Source organism: Myxine glutinosa, chromosome 5 (assembly GCF_964187855.1).
Source record: "Myxine glutinosa chromosome 5, kmMyxGlut1.1, whole genome shotgun sequence".
Lineage (NCBI taxonomy): Eukaryota > Metazoa > Chordata > Myxini > Myxiniformes > Myxinidae > Myxine > Myxine glutinosa.
The window spans coordinates 106,146,385-106,163,838 of record NC_136265.1 but is presented as its reverse complement, the minus strand read 5'-3'; the positions used below and the strand labels follow the sequence as shown (position 1 = coordinate 106,163,838).

The 17,454-nt window shown below is 47.6% G+C and overlaps 1 protein-coding gene across 2 annotated transcripts in view; it reads left to right on the top strand.

The window, feature by feature from the left end:
- Window positions 1-17,454, top strand: part of LOC137427275 (uncharacterized) — a 41,785-nt gene that overhangs the window by 103 nt on the left and 24,228 nt on the right. For both annotated transcript variants that reach the window (XM_068116658.2, XM_068116659.2), the window contains exon 1: window positions 1-119. This exon is cut by the window's left edge. In XM_068116658.2, coding sequence (XP_067972759.2) covers window positions 45-119 — 75 coding nt within the window. In that variant the 5' untranslated portion in view covers window positions 1-44. The remainder of the gene's footprint in view (window positions 120-17,454) is intronic.

The window sequence follows — 17,454 nt, the reverse complement described above, 5'->3', positions numbered from 1 at the left end:
GCGGCGGCTGAAAGAGCCGGGGAGGCCCCGCCAGAGCGTTCGAAATGCGTACTCAGCCGCCCCACGCTGCGCTCGTCGTGGCACTGCTCGCCTCCGTGTTCGCGACCAAGGCCGTGCAGGTGAGCAAGGCTTGCATGGCGTGGGTCCAGTCCAGGTACCTGGAATGCGCCAGTCGAGTGCGGCGTAGGCCGCGATTTCTCTCCAGGTCCCAGCAGAGGCGCTGGTTTTATTTATTTATTTTCATGGCAGACGTTTACATGTCGACGGTCTTGCGGTACTTGGGTTTTATCGCTGTTGGTTCGAATACCTCAGAGGTCGGGACTCGGGGTGCGCAGTGTTGACTGGACCGGTTTGAATACCTCAGAGGTCTGGACTCGGGGTGCGCTGTGTTGACTGGACCAGTTTGAATACCTCAGAGGTCGGGACTCGGGGTGCGCTGTGTTGACTGGACCAGTTTGAATACCTCATAGGTCTGGACTCGGGGTGCGCTGTGTTGACTGGACCGGTTTGAATACCTCAGAGGTCAGGACTCGGGGTGCGCTGTGTTGACTGGACCAGTTTGAATACCTCAGAGGTCTGGACTCGGGGTGCGCTGTGTTGACTGGACCGGTTTGAATACTTCAGAGGTCTGGACTCGGGGTGCGTTGTGTTGACTGGACCAGTTTGAATACCTCAGAGGTCGGGATTCGGGGTGCGCTGTGTTGACTGGACCAGTTTGAATACCTCAGAGGTCGGGACTCGGGATGCGCAGTGTTGACTGGACCTGTTTGAATACCTCAGAGGTCGGGACTTGGGGTGCGCTGTGTTGACTGGACCAGTTTGAATACCTCAGAGGTCTGGACTCGGGGTGCGCTGTGTTGACTGGACCAGCTTGAATACCTCAGAGGTCTAGACTCGGGGTGCGCTGTGCTGACTGGACCTGTTTAAATACCTCAGAGGTCGGGACTCAGGGTGCGCAGTGTTGGTTTGAATAACGCAGAGGTCGGGACTCGGGGTGCGCTGTGTTGACTGGACCGGTGCCCCAGAGACCCACTGGATATGTCGTTTAGTGCTCGATCGGGTCTCTCATAGCGACTGCAGCTGCTAAAGGTTTGAATCCCTCTGATGAGTCGCTCAGGTGTCACTCTTGTACTCATTTGACAGGTCGAGTGAACCCACCTGGTGTTATTAAACGGCGTGACAGGGGCTCAATCTCAAGACCCTTTAGGATCTTAGAAGATCTCAAGCCGGGCACCTTAACCATTAAGGCAACACCAGGCTGTAGTGGTAGTAATAGTGGAGTACTCGAGGTGAGCTCACCGTCCTTTGCTTCAGGGCCAGGTAAACATTCGTCCATGTGGCACCTTTTGGGTGGTGCTTCCTGGTGGACATTTCTCCCACTCCATTTTCCATCTATCTCGGTTTTAATCTGCCACTCGAAATGGCTCCTCCAGTCAATGTTCATCACTCCTATTTACACCTGTTTCCCTTGCCTTGTCTCAACCATGATCAGCATCGTTCAGGTTACCCAGGTTAACATACCTGAGGTATGGACAGGGAACGATCCCTCGGGCCCCGTGGTCGAGATTTGATGGTCGAGGATCGACAACTTCGGAGTTCTCAATGAGATAATAAAATGTGAGTCGACTCTGAGTCTCTGACTCGAGTAGTTTTCAGGAGGCTTTACCTGCAGAGCAGATGCCTTTCGGGATCGTATTACAGATATAATACCTCAGATAGACGTACATTTGGGGACACTGTCCATGACCATTAACTGGAGAACATTCCCTTGTTCTCTTATAATGTATCTTGACTTATTGAGCTCAGAGGAAATGTTCTTGGGACGTTTATCACCATTGAAATTCCCCTTGGCCGAATAAAGTAAATTACCTGTGTCACCGAAGGTGGATGGAGGTTACGTTTTCACCCCGGTCTGTTTGTCTGTTTGTCTGTGAACAAGATACCTCAAAAAGTGAATCCGTCTATTAAAACGAAATTTGGCAGAGAGGTAGCGTATGTGACACGGACGAAATGATGAGATTTTGGTGAAGATCCGGATTCGGATAGGAGAATTATTTAATCTTTAAGTGATTCTTCACCATTGAGAGATCGGGCGAAAAGCGATATGTAACATGATATTTAAACAAGTTATGGACGAGTTATAACTAAACTTGGTGGTGAGTTGAGTCGGTGACGAGAACAAGGCAATTGGATTTTGTTTCGGGTCCGAATCCAGATCCGGCCTAACAGTGGGATACAAAACATAAACTGTTCAGTCTGGCGGAGGTATGCGCTCTACGAGTGCCGTTGTAGTTAAAAATGGAACCTTTAGTTATTTTGGGAAGGATCTGTGTTTTTGGTTCTGTTTGCCTTCTACGAATAGGAGGAAGTTTGTCACTGAGGAAGTGCAGCAGTGTACAAGCATATAAAGAGGAAATATCTTGCCATTAATTTTAACGGGAAAATATTTTGAAAAGTTTCAAACGATGCATATCCTCTTCTCCTTATTCCAATCCCGTTTATTTCCACTTTATGAGGTTGACTGGGGTGTTAGTAGAGCTATTCTGGCCGAAGCCTTTTGCGGACCAGCTGCCCAGTCCGGATGTTTCACGGTGCCAAGAAATTATGATATTGTTCAGGGTGCCGGAGATACACTGCATGACCAAAAGTATGTGGACACCCGAACATCACACATTTCATTCCAAAATCATGGGCATTAATATGGAGTTGGTCTCCTCCCTTTGCTGCTATAACAGCCTCCACTCTTCTGGAAGGCTTTCCACTAGATGTTGGAACATTGCTGCGGAGATTTGCTTCCATTCAGCCACAAGAGCATTAGTGAGGTCGGGCACTGATGTTGGGCGATTAGGCCTGGCTCGCAGTCGGCGTTCCAATTCATCCCAAAGGTGTTCGATGTGGTTGAGGTCAGGGCTCTGTGCAGGCCAGTCAAGTTCTTCCACACCGATCTCGACAAACCATTTCTCTATGGACCTCACTTTGTGCACGGGGGCATTGTCATGCTGAAACAGGAAAGGGCCTTCCCCAAACTGTTGCCATGATGTTGGAAGCACACAATCGTCTAGAATGTCATTGTATGCTGTAGCGTCAAGATTTCCCTTCACTGGAACTAAGGGGCCCAGCCCGAACCATGAAAAACAGCCCCAGACAATTATTCCTTCTCCACCAAACTTTACAGTTGGCACTATGCATTTGGGCAGGTAGCGTTCTCCTGGCATCTGCCAAACCCAGATTCGTCCGTCAGACTGCTAGATGGTGAAGCATGATACATCACTCCAGAGAACGCGTTTCCATTGCTCCAGAGTCCAATGGCGGCGAGCTTTACACCACTCCAGCCAACGCTTGTCATTGCGTATGGTGATCTAAGGCTTGTGTGCGGCTGTTCGGCCATGGAAACCCATTTCATGAAGCTCCCGACGAACAGTTGTTGTGCTGCCCTTGCTTCCAGAGGCAGTTTGGAACTCGGTGGTGTGTTGCAACTGAGGACAGACAATCTTTACGCACTACACTCTTCAGCACTCGGCGGTCCCGTTCTGTGAGCTTGTGTGGCCTACCACTTAGTGGCTGAGCTGTTGTTGCTCTGAGGTTTTTTCACTTCACAATAACAACACTTACAGTTGACCAGGGCAGCTCAAGCAGGGCAGAAATTTGATGAACTGACTTGTTGGAAAGGTGGCATCCTGCCACGTTGAAAGTCACCGAGCTCTTCAGTACGGCCCATTCTACTGCCAATGTTTGTCTATGGAGATTTCATGGCTGTGTGCTTGATTATACAGACTTGGCATTTAATGTTGAATCTTTTTTTTTCTTGACTTGGGTTTACTTTCTGAACTCAGTATATCAATCTGGTGAGTTTCTTTTACGCTTCGGTGATTTATTTGTTAAAAGAACCATGTCACTGATTGTCTTTCGCAGCAAGAAGTCAATAACAGGATAATATCACAGGTGGCGTGACAAAATGTAAGGACAGGTACATTTGACGATTGGCTTCACAATCGTGTATATAAGGGTTGTTGCGTTCTGTATTAGTGGAAAACAACTGCTGCACGTCTACAAAAGTTACTGCCGCTTCCTCTGGAGATGGTCCGTCAACTCGACAATGCTGTTTCTCATGGAGTGGTGGCTTTACGAAATTCTGGCATGAAACAGCGTGCTATTGCTCGGCAGTATGGCATCACTCAGGGTCAGGTGTCAAAGATCCTGAAACGAAATGCTCAGAGGGGTGTTCCCCCTCTGAGCATTTCCCTACTCCAATACCGAGGCCAGGACGTCCCAGCAGAACCACAAGGAGAGATGATCGCCAGCTGCACCGGTTAGTCTGCAATGGCCGTACCAAGTCAGCTAATTGGCTTCGGGCTGAGTGACAGCAACTGACAAATGTGCCTGTATCCAGAAGGCTAGTCAACCAACGACTGGTTCAAGCAGGCTATCGTGCGAGGCATCCCCTGAGAAAGCCACGCCTGACCAGACAACACCGCCAGCGTCGATTGCAGTGGGCCAGAGAGCACCGTCAATGGCAGCCAGGACACTGGAATCACGTGACCTTCAGTGACAAGTCTAGATTTCTGGTCTATCGTCAAGATGGCCGCAACCGAGTGCGCAGACAAGTGCATGAAGCCTACAACAAAGATTGTATAGTGCCAAGAGTCCAAGCTGGAGGTGGTGGGGTGACCGTTTGGGCTGCTTTTCATGCAGGGGGCAAAGCTGACCTGGTTGTTCTGAATGGAAACCTGAACCAGTTCAAGTACAGGGCCATTCTGGAAGAAACATTGCTTCCATTTGCTCGTGCAGCCTTTCGAGGAAACTTTGTCTTCCAAGATGACAATGCACGGCCTCATCGTGCTCACATGATCCAACATTTTCTTGCTGACCGTGGTGTCGAGCATATGGAGTGGCCTGCCATGTCCCCGGATATGAATCCGATAGAGAACTTGTGGGCAGAATTAACGCGTCAAATCAACAACTTGGACCAGCAGCCGACCTCTGTGCGTGAATTGCAGCAGACTATTGTCACTGCATGGCAAGTGATTCCTGTCCAAACCTTGGCAAATCTCGTGAACAGCATGCCTCGACGTGTACGTGCTCTCCTGAATGCTCGTGGGGGTTACACGAAGTACTGAACTGTAATTTTACTGTCCGTAATCCCAGTCATAATTTAACTTTTGTTTTTGTTGAATTTTTATTTGGCTAATGTGCAAAATAAAGAGATACTTCTGGAAAACGTACAGAAGTTTAACACAGTACTGTCCATGAATTGAGTTCGATATCAGTTTACATCACTTTCAAGGATCAATTTATTTACTTCAAAATGTCAAATGTGGTTTTGTTTCTTTTAAAGGTCACATTAACAAAATCTAGAATAATTTCAACATAATTCCAATGAACTTTTGGTTCTAAGTCATCTTGAAAACTAAGTTCACCCCCACCAAAAAAATATTCCATATTAAATGCCAAGTCTGTATATATCCATCAGCAATGGGTGTGGCTGAACCAGCCAAATCCACTAATTAGAAGGGGAGCCCGCATACTTTTGGTCATGTAGTGTAACTTCCCTAGTCTTCGTGAAAACGCCGTCGGATCTTTAACATCCACCGTCAACGACCAGTGCTGGCAAACGGGCCCTTCAGCTTAACGTCCGATTGAGGGAAGTTGCACACTTTTGTGGATCGTCTTGCATGCAATACACCAGGGTGACAGTTTATAGATGTGCCGAGATTGAAACCCAGGCTAGACAACGTGGAAGCGAGTGTGCGAACCTCCAGGCTATCCTGCCAGATTAAAAAACCTATACTTCCCCTTCCCAACAAAGCAAAACAAATTTGCTGAAAACAGTATTGTTTGTATGAGGAAATCAAAGTGCCTTTGAACCTCAAAAAGCCTTTCCATTCACTGTTGGGATACCACAAAGATTTCCTTTTTGTGGCGAAAGAACAATATGGCTTTCGGCTTTCAAAACCCCATATGGTTGTATGAAACCTCTTGAATGTGTCATTGATGGAACCAACACCATTATTCACATAATTGCACATAATCGGGAAAAAAATTCTACATTTGGGTGCAATGAGCAATAAAAGCTTAAAATGCAATTGACATTCACTTTTGGTACTTGTCTATCAAACCCAACAAGGCAGCGATCAACTCGATTCAGATCTGATCATTGTGATTACTAGCAGAGTACCCGGCCTACGGGCGATCTTGTTCAAAGTGTGCACCATGTTCTTTTGACATGCACCTTTATTTGGGCGGTGTATAGGCAACAGATCGCTGCCTCGATCGCTCCCAAAAATATGAAATAACCCAGGTTTAACGTCCATGAAGCAAAAATGTGCATATATATGGATATGTATATTGTTACGGATCTCTACGTCGGCCTTTCCCCCTTAAGAAGGGGGGATTAATCCCCTTGTCCGCGACTGACCGACGTGAGTCCTGGGGGTCCCAACGCTCCTTCCGGTCGGGAGCAGCCAGGGTATTTGGTCTACAAAAACTCCCAAGGACCTGAGTGCCACTCCTGACCGTGAAGCAAGGGAGGGACTCCCGCTTAAACCCCGGTTTTAGATGGTCTAGTTGCCGAGCGGTTTTTAGCAACCCGAAGTTCGAGTCATTAGCATTCACTAACCCGATTCCGAAACGTTGGCCAAATCGTGCCACAGGTATTCAATTGGGAAAAGACAAGGACGAAACGGATGTAAAGGAAAGAAGGCAGAGTAAGGAGGAACAAATATAATTTATTACTAACCAATTATGTACAAGTCAAAAGTAACCAAGGAGAAGGAAGGATACGAAAATAAAGACAGAAAGAGGGACGGACCAGAAGGACACAGTGCAATTTCTAGCTTATACAGACTTACTTATAACCCAGGACAGAACACACAAAACAAACTCACGTACACAAAAGGATGGAAGGACAGGTATGGTTTGGGACGGCAGAGGAGGGTCCAGGTAGATGGTGGCGTCGAGGCTCCAAGCGCGCGCTCCGATCCACGCTTTGGGTTCGAGGCGAAAACCCGGCAAAAACGGCCTCGCGTCTCAACGACCTGCAATAGGGTCAAGAGGGTCTCGGCCTATTGCCGCAATACAGGCACCCCCTCACGTCTCTCTCTCTTTCCTCAATCGTCTCTTCGTGCCGCCATGGGGACGTCGCGTGCTTTCCCAGGACTCATCTGAGGTGGGGGCCGTCCCGCCGCGGGTTATATCGGCCACACCCTCTAACCTTCGCGCACCTCCCCGATCGGCGATTCGAGCGAGCCCCAGCCAAAGGGCAGCAGTGGCGAACGCCGCCGTACCGGCGCTTTTTAGGAGGCCATGGGGGTGTCGGAGGGATCCTATCTTATTTCACTCGATGCCATGCAGTGTTAACCTGTGGGAACAGAGCCTTAACCTACATAGAATAAGGAGATAACTCCAAAAAAAAGGAAATCTATGATTTGCTACGTGATTGTATATGGAATAATTAAGGGGTGACTCGTGGTCCATGATCCACCGTTTGCCCTTCACGTGACTCGTGGTGGTCCCTCTCGGCTCTCCCCCCGTTGGTATTTTTGTGCACATAAGATTGTTCACGGTTCTGTTGAAATATTATTTAAATATGTATAACCTTTCCCCTTCAGTGTTTTACTCAGTGGTATTTTACAACACGCTGTTTTTCTTCCTATTTAAAAGGCTTTTCTCAATTTCCTCTCCAACTCATTCCACCTCAAAAAAAAGAAATTCAATATCTTATACGTCTCCCTCACTACATGGTCTAAATTCACATTCATTCCATCCCTCCTCCATCATTCTGAACCGGATTGCTAACTTGAAAATCACAACAAACCCAATTTGTTTTCAATGTTCGTCTTTCATTAATCATCCACTTTCTAAACTCCCCTCTTGCCCCTCCCATCCAAATCCCTCCCCTTGCACCTACACTCCTAAACTCCCCCCTTGCCCCTCCACTCCTGAACTCCCCCCTTGCCCTTCCACTCCTGAACTCCCCCCTTGCCCTTCCCCTCCTAAACTCCCCCCTCACTCCTCCCCTTCAAAACTCCCCCCCAACCCCTCCCATTCAAATCTCCTCCCATACCATTCCTCTCCAATTCTCCCTCCTCCCCCCTCCTCCTCGAAGCTGTCTCCTCCCCACTTCGTCTCCCTTCTATCTCATACCTCCACCCCCCCCAACCTTCTTCTTTCCTCTGCCCCCCCTCAAACAACCCCTCTCTGTGCCTCATCCCTTCACCTTCAAACCTTTCATCCTCCTCATCCTTCCCTTTCTTGGAACTCTTCTGCAATCGCTGACACACTAACAACTGCTCTCCCTACCTCCCCCTCTCATCCTTCATCTTACCCTACTCCTCCCCTCCCCTGTCCTGTACCCGATGCTCCCCCTCTCTCTTCATTAACGGTATGGACCTCAAACATCCGGGGCCTTCGCTCAAACCTGACTGATCTCTCCATACAGGTTGCTTCTGACAATCCAGACTTGATCTGCTTAACAGAGACTTTCCTCCTTCAAGATGTCTCTGATTCCTTAATATCTCTTCCTGGTTACTCCCTCCTCCGGTATGATAGACCTGAGCCTCGGCCTGGTGGTGGGGTGGCTATCTTTATCAAAAACTCTCTTCCTCACTCTCCTTGCACTGCCCTCTCTCCTCCTCACCCCCAGGAGTACCTCTGGCTACGGCTTCCTCTCCGCTCCCACCTTTTGTTCATATGTGTTCTGTACCGTCCCCCAAACAGTGATGACTCCATCTACATTTCACTGTCTGACAACATGGACCAACTTCTATCCACTCATCCCAACTCTCTCTTCCTCATATGTGGTGACTTCAATTGTCATCATGCCACCTGGTTGGGTGTGGGTTCCTCTCTCACCAGTCATGGCACCTCAGCAAAGGACTTCTGTGACTCACTGGGATTGACACAATCTGTCAATTTCCCGACCCGGATCTCAGCCAATGGAGTATCTTCTCTTCTAGACTTGGTTATGACTAACTTCCCTGCTAATGTCTGCTGCTCTTCTTCTGCTCCAATCGGTTCTTCTGATCATGTGCTTGTCAAAGTGGACATCTCTCTGGCCATTCTCAGAGAGCCTCCTCAGCGTCGACGAGTCTGGCATTTCACTCAGGCCGACTGGGACGGTCTTCAAGCAGCCATCAATCGTCTGGATTGGTCTCCCATCTCCACTGCCTCTGACATCAATTCTTCCTGGGAATTCTTCCAAAGCAAACTGATCTCTCTCATGCACAGATTTATCCCATCTCGCCTTCAGTTGTCTTACCCTTCCTCCCGTCCATGGTACACTGAATCTTGTGGTGAGGCAGTTGCCCTGAAACAACTTGCCTTTGCCTCTTGGAAGGCTAATCCAACTGAAGGAAATCTCAGTTCCTTCAACCAAGCTCGGAACAAGTGTGTGTCTACCCTCAGGAGTGCCAGGAAGCACTATCTCTCCTCACTCAAGAATGAACTCTCAAACCTGTCTCCTTCCTCCAAATCCTGGTGGCGTCTGGTCAAATCCGTTTCTGGTGTTTGTTCCCCCTCCATCCCCTCCCTTACCTCAAATGGCCACACAGTTGACATCGCACGTGACAAAGCCGAATGCCTCAACTCTGTGTTTGCCTCAAAATCCTTAGTCCCAAACCCATCTCTCTCTGTTCCCACCTTTCCCAGTCGAACCAAACTGCTCCTGGACTCTGTGACCTTCTCTCCTGACAAGGTGGAGGAGTTTTTGTCAAACCTCGACTCTGATTCTGCAACTGGACCAGATGGCATCAGCCCACGGGTCCTAAAATCATGCTCTGCCGCTCTATCTCACCCTCTCTCTGTTCTTTTCACCCTATCCTTTGCTCAAGGTCATCTGCCAGCATCCTGGAAATCAGCAAACATTACCGCTTTACACAAAAAAGGTGCAAAAACAGATCCTTGCAACGACAGACCAATCAGCCTGCTCCCAATTATCAGCAAAGTCATGGAATCCATCATTGCTTCGGATATGAAATCTTTCCTCTTCTCCAATGGCTTGATCTCTGATCATCAATTTGGTTTCACACCAGGTCACTCTACTCTGGACATGCTGCTTCTGCTGTCTCAACAATGGATGGAGGTCCTCAATGCCAAACAGGAAATCAGAGCTGTCTCCCTTGACATATCACGTGCCTTCGATACGGTCTGGCACCCAGCTCTGCTCACCAAACTCTCCTCCTATGGTATCCATGGAAATCTCCATGCATGGCTTGCGGACTTCCTCTCTGGTCGTAGTCAACGTGTGGCCCTGAATGGATTTCTCTCATCTCCCCTTCCCGTTCAGGCTGGAGTTCCCCAAGGCAGTGTGCTGGGCCCTGTGCTTTTTCTGGTCTTTATCAATGATCTCTCCGACTCTCTGGAAAATCCTCTGTATCTCTTTGCTGATGACCACTCTCTGCCGCTCCATTCCTCTTCCCTCAGATCGGCAGTCTGCAGCCTCCTCACTCTCTGAAGACCTGGACAAAATCACAGACTGGTCAAACATGTGGAACATGTCTTTCAATCCTGACAAATCTCACACTCTTACTATGTCTCCGAAAAGATCGACTGGACAACCCTCCCATCTACTTTCTCAACAATCCTCTCCAAGAAGTTCTGTCGCTCAAGCTTTTGGGTCTCACCATCTGCCATGATCTTTCTTGGGAAAACCACATTTCCAAGCTGGCCTCCAAAGCCAGTCGCCGACTGGACATCCTCCGTCGTGCGAAGTCCTTCCTAGGCACACCTGAGCTCCTCACCACATACAAGGCTTTCATCCGCAGCTCAATGGAATACTGTTCTCCCCTATGGGCTGGTGCTCCTGCCTCACACCTGGCTCGGCTTCACGCTGTTGAATCCAAAGCTTTCAGAATCATTGGAATCTCCCGCGATGAAGCTATCTCTGAGGGCCTTTCACTCACTCACCGCAGGCAGGTAGGTGGTCTTTCTGTCTTCTACCGACTCCTCTCCGGCCTTGCTCCCCCAGCTCTCTCTGTGCTCTGTCCCCCAAATATTCCTACAGGTCGCACAAGATCTGCCAGCCACCCTCTGATGGTTAAACTGCCGAAATCTCGGCTCTCTGCTCACCTTCACTCTTTCATTCCTCTTTTCTCCCGCCTCTGGAACAAACTCCCACACTCACTTCAATCACACTCCTCCCTCCAGGTCTTCAAAACAGCTGTTCACCACCATCTCTTATCTTCCCCCATCCAAAACCTTGATCTTTTCTACCCCCACTAATTCACCCCAGATCCACCTTGTTTGAAATTCCAACTTCTTTCCTGGAAGTCTTGGCAGTGTCCATATGTTTTATACCTCTCCCACTCCCCCCCCCCTTCCCATGCCTCCCCCCCAAAGCCCTCTCCCTCCCACCGTTCTCTCGATGTCTCCATGTCTCTCGGTCCCTGCTCTCAAATGTTGTGTTTGTGTCCTTCCCCCTCTCTCCCCATCTTGTCTACCGCTCCCGATGTTATTTGTTTTGTGTGTCTGTTTGTCTTTCTGTGTGATTAATGTTCGCTCTTTCACGAGCCTCGATCTTGTATACAAAAAAAAAAAAGAAAAAAAAAAAGGGGGACGACCTTTGACCTTTATACACAAACTGGAGGGTGATATTTACAAGAATTCATTACACTTACAACGATAATAATAAACACAACACAATTCTCAAATCCATAACAATATATTACATCCTGGTTATTTATATTAAAAAAAAAAAACACTTTTAGAGGCCATTTTTCCCCGCAAAGCGGGGGTTGGCCTTTTTCGGGAACCGTGCTTGTTGTTGTTTTTCGGTCCCCTTTTTGAAGCAATGTTTTACGGCCGGATGCCCTTCCTGATGCCAACCCTTTTTGCCGCCTTTAACGACAAACAGGGAATTACCAGTGAACTGGTACTCAATTAGCCGACCTCGGAAGGATGACAGGCTGAGTCAACCCCCCTGGCGTTAATTCAGCGATCGACCGGGATTCGAACCCAGGATCCTAGGATCCTAAGCCGGCACCCTAGCCGCTAGCCCAACACCAGGGTATTATAGCTCGGATAATTCCAATTACACCCCAAGCATCCTCCCAAAAGAAGAAGAAGTCAAGATGGGTGAATTTTTTTTTCTTCAAAACTTGATAGAATCAAACAGGCTGGAGTTCCTTAAGGCGGTGTTCTGGGCCCTGTGATTTTTCTTGTCTTCATTAATGATCTCTCCAACTCTGGAAAATCCTCTATCTCTTTGCTGATGAATCCACTCTCTGCTGCTCCATACCTCATCCCTCAGATTGGCAGGCTGCAGCCTCCTCGCTCTCTGCAGACCTGGACAAAATCACAGACCTGTCAAACAAGTGGAACATGTCTTTCAATCCTGACAAATCTCACACTCTCACTTTGTCGCTCCGAAAAGACCGTCTGGACAACCCTCCCATCTACTTTCTCAACAATCCTCTCCAAGAAGTTCTGTCGCTCAAGCTTTTGGGTCTCACTATCTGCCATGATCTTTCCTGGGAAAACCACATTCCAAGCTGGCCTCCACAGCCAGTCTCCGACTGGGCATCCTCTGTCGTGTGAAGTCCTTCCTTGGCACACCTGAGCTCCTCGCCACATACAAGGCTTTCATCCGCAGCTCAATGGAATACTGCTCTCCCCTCTGGGCTGGTGCTCCTGCCTCACACCTAGCTCGGCTTCACGCTGTTGAAACCAAAGCTTTCAGAATCATTGGAATCTCCCGCGATGAAGCTAACTCCGAGGGCCTTTCACTCACTCACCGCAGGCAGGTTGGTGGTCTTTCTGTCTTCCACCGACTCCTCTCTGGCCAGGGAGCCAGAAACACGTCCGTGGATTGTTTCCTTTCCTTGGGGGTTGAGGAGGGGAGTTGACGATGCTGCAAAAAAGGCCTCTAAAGGTGTGCGTGTCCTGTTTATAATTTCATGTTGTCCTTGGCTTACATTGTTTATTTAATTTCCCCTGGAGTCATGTTTATTTTAATGTTGTGACCGCTGGTAACTCAAATTTGAATCATCTTGTCATTGAAAACTTTCCACGATAATTGTCCGACCGTGGACGGAACCGTCAATGACGTCATGCAGCGTTTTCGTTGGTGAAAACGGTAATACGGGCTTAAATCAAACCTGTATTATTATACGAACACTTTAATCCTATGAGAACATTATAGCAACCTCAGCCGTCCGATCCCTTTCCCCAAATAGAATCAAACAAGTTGAAAAGGGGAAACAGGTCAAGTTCCTTTTTCTTTCTCTTTTTTCTTTTTTTTTCACCCGTCTATTGTGTACTATTACTTTGCTATTTTTTGACATTCAAGCCTTGTTTTTGTTGGATGTCATTATTTGGTATAAACTGTCTACAAATGAATAGCCCATCGTTTCTTACCTCGCATTTCCTTTTAATACCGACGAGCACGCTGCTCACATTCTGGCTTTGTGGCAATTTCGTAACGACAACAAAAAAAACACCATATAAGGGAGGAATTTCCCACTTTCAACCCCACCAAAGCGTGCCATTTGCTGTGTCGCTGTTGAGTGATGAGATAGTTTGTGCGTGTGTAAGAAAAACATCGGGAAGTCTGTCATGTGCCCCTGTTGCAGTTGATCTGACAATGAAAAGTCTGGGAAATGCACCAAATTAGCATTGAACGTGGCTAAACGTTTGTGTGACTTCATCAGTAGATTGATGGGTACATTTTAACTTTGCTTGAAATGGTTTTGCTTTTTGTTCAGTCGGTACAGTTGTGGGGTCGGGGGTGAGGGGCAGGACAGCTCAGATGTAGCGTACTTGCCTCTGAGTCGTCGGAGCCGGGTTTGAGTTCCAACCTGATGAAGAACCCTCATCCTGGTGCTTCACAGGCATAATCATCTGATAAACAGTTGCATCATCTGGTAAACGGTCCTTCGGAGGGTCAGTAAGCTGGGTGTCCCGTCTGCTGGCGACTGTTGCTCAATGTCGAAGGTCCCATGGGACCTTTTGAAGAAGAGGAGGCACTGTGTGCCAGCACTGAGAGGACATCTGTCATACTTTGGCCAAGGAGGGGATGGACACTGCCATATTACCCATACAAATCTATAGGATCACCAGCATGCCCCAAGGTCATAGGACGTACCGAATTGTATCAGAAATTGTTGATTTTTTTATATAGATATTTTACACTTTGTTTTTATTATTACACTTTGAAGATTGTTTCAAAGTAGAATATACCATTTTCACATGAGTTGTAGTATAAATCTTTACCACTTTATTGGTTCACGAGTTATCCAACAGAGTGACCACTATATTCGTCATGTGTGTGCGTCTGTCTGTGTGTGTGTCTGTCTGTCCGCAGCATAACTACCCGATGATATCATCCGATCTTGATGAAACTTGGGTGGGAGGTTGATATCATGATCTAGTTGTGTCCTGCCTAGAGTGAGCGTATTGTGCCCATTGTGGGCGGAGCCACGTCCGAAAAGATGTCTTTTTAGGGGGTAATCTATTTCAAGCTACATCTTCTCCGAGGGGTTTGGTGGAATCTGACAGGGGTTTTGGTATTTGGTTAGGCCAATGTCATGTGTCTAGCCCTACGGAGCTCGATTTTTCATTTTCACCCCAAGGTCAAGGTCACAAGGTCATGAAATTTAGAAAAGTCGATTTTTGATGGTTTTATTACATTGTTCGCTTCCTGATAGGGTGAAATGTCGTACATGATCTTATATTATCACATACATAATGAAATACAAGCTTTCCAACAAATTTCAGAATCCTCAACCTTTGACCTTTGAAGGTCACAAACGTCAAAGTTTCAAAGTTGTTGGAATCGAACCGAATTTTCGGCATTGTGTAGCTAACTAACCTCATAACTGATTATACATTATTTTCTATCTCATTTCAAGGTCAGTAACCTTCGTTTTGACATTTCCGGGCCTGGCCTGTCTGGGCCTGTTTCGGTTCTAGTCCGTCCTTTGTCATTGAATACCGCTCGCTCGTGAACCATCGTCGTCTCCGGACTTGTAATTATTATCATTAATTGTGAAAATGATTGTTTATTTATTTTTATTGAAGATATAAGTCCTATGGAGGTGTTTCTGCATATATTCCCCGGAGGAAAAACAGGATATGGTGAGATTTGAAATCGTTCACAAAGACATTATTTCAAGCATCCACGGATTAATTAACCCAGTTTGTGTGTTTGAACCGGGAATCCCATCATCATGAATGGGAATGTGAAACGGGCCATTTACCGTTGGAAAATGCCTTTGTGTTTGCGTACGATTTACATGTGCAAAAAATGAAAATTTCCCAGAGGTGAGGCCATTGTAACCTAAAGCAATGGACTGACTACGGTTACCTGGCATTTGGCGATATCATCCTATTTTCTGTGCTTTTACCCTCTTTTAAACCGAAGCGCTGGAAGTTGAGCAACTCTTCCTAATGTATGTGTGTGGTTTTAACTGTCCACCCAACGATGAAGACTCCATATACACCGATATTTCCTCTAATGTGGAACACTCGTAATCATCTATCCCAAATCTGTTTCTCATCTGTGGTAATTTTAACTGTCGCCATGCCAGCTGGCTGGGCGTTCGCTCCGACTGCAGCAACCAGCCATGGCATTTCAGCAAATGCCTTCTGCGACCCTGTGGGTTTGACCCAATCTACTAGTCTGGTATTGGCTTAACGGTTGAGGTGGCTGGCTTAAGATCTTAGGGTCTTGAGTTCGAACCCCTGTTGTACCGTTAAATAACACCAGGCAGGTTCACTCAGCCTGTCATCTTTCCGAGATCGGCAAAATGAGTACCAGCTTACTGTAGCCAGAGCACTGCATCAGTGGCACAGCTGCACTCCCAGCAACGATGCAACCAGCGGACACAGGCTGCATATGAAATGATGACACAATCTGTAAACTTTCCAACCTGGATTTCTACAACCGATACATAACTTTCCTGGATCGAGAAATTGCTGTCAATGGAGCTCTCGCCTCTCCCAATGGAGGCTGGAGTTCATTAAGGCAGTGTGTTGGGCCCTGTCTTATTCTTCATAACTGTATAAATGACCACTCAGATGCTCTGGAAAACCTTCTTTTTTTTTTTTTTGTATACAAGATCGAGGCTCGTGTAAGAGCTAACATTAATGACAAAAAAACAAACGGACACATAAAAAACAATAAAGGGAGCGGGACAAGATGGGGAGGGAGAGGGAAGCGCACAAGTACAACAGTAGAGATCAGGGACATCGGGAGATCTGTGGGAGGGAGAGGGCTTGGGGGCAGGAGGCATGGGAAGTGAGGGGGAGGGGGTGGGAGAGGTATAAAACACATGGACACTGACTGCTAGGACTTCAAGGAAAGAAGTCGGTATTTCAAAAAAGTGGATCTGGGGTGAAATTAACGGGGGTAGAGAAGATCAAGGTTTTGGATGGGGGACGATAAGAGATGGTGGTGAACAACTGTTTTAAAGACCTGGAGGGAGGAGTGGGATTGAAGAGTGGGATTTAACTCTCAAATCTGTCTCCCTCTTCCAAATCCTGGTGGTGTCTGGTCAAATCTGTTTCTGGTGTTTGTTCCCCCTCCATCCCCTCCCTTACCTCAAACGGCTACACAGCAGACTCCGCACGTGAAAAAGCTGAATGCCTCAACTCTGTGTTTGCCTCTAAATCTTGTGTCCCAAACCCATCCCTCTCTGTACCCACCGTACCCAGTCGTACCCAGCTGCTCCTGGACTCTGTGTCCTTTCCTCCTGACAAGGTGGAAAAGTTTCTGTCAACCCTCGACTCTGATTCTGCAACTGAAGCTGCCGGCATCAGCCCACGGGTCCGAAAATCCTGTTCTTCCGCTCTTTCACTCCCTCTCTCTCTTCTCTTCACCCTCTCTTTTGCTCAAGGTCATCTGCCATCTGCTTGGAAATCAGCCAACATCACCGCTTTTCACAAAAAAGGTGCAAAAACAGATCCCAGCAACTACAGACCAATCAGCCTTCTCCCAATTATCAGCAAAGTCATGGAATCCATCATTGCTTCGGATATGAAATCTTTCCTCTTCTCCAATGGCCTGATCTCTGATTATTTTGGTTTCAGACCAGGTAACTCTACTCTGGACATGCTGCTTCTGCTGTCTCAACAATGGATGGAGGTCCTCAATGCCAAACAGGAAATTAGAGGTGTCTCCCTTGACATATCACGTGCCTTCGATACGGTCTGGCACCCCGCTCTGCTCACCAAACTCTCCTTTGGTATCCATGGAAATCTCCACGCATGGCTGGCGGACTTCCTCTCTAGTCATAGTCAACGTGTGGCCCTGAATGGGTTTCTCTCATCTCCTCTTTCTGTTCAGGCTGGAGTTCCCCAAGGCAGTGTTCTAGGCCCTGTGCTTTTTCTGGTCTTCATCAATGATCTCTCTGACTCTCTTGAAAATCCTCTCTATCTCTTTGCTGATGACTCCACTCTCTGCTGCTCCATTCCTCAACCCTCAGATTGGCAGTCTGCAGCCTCCTCACTCTCTGCAGACCT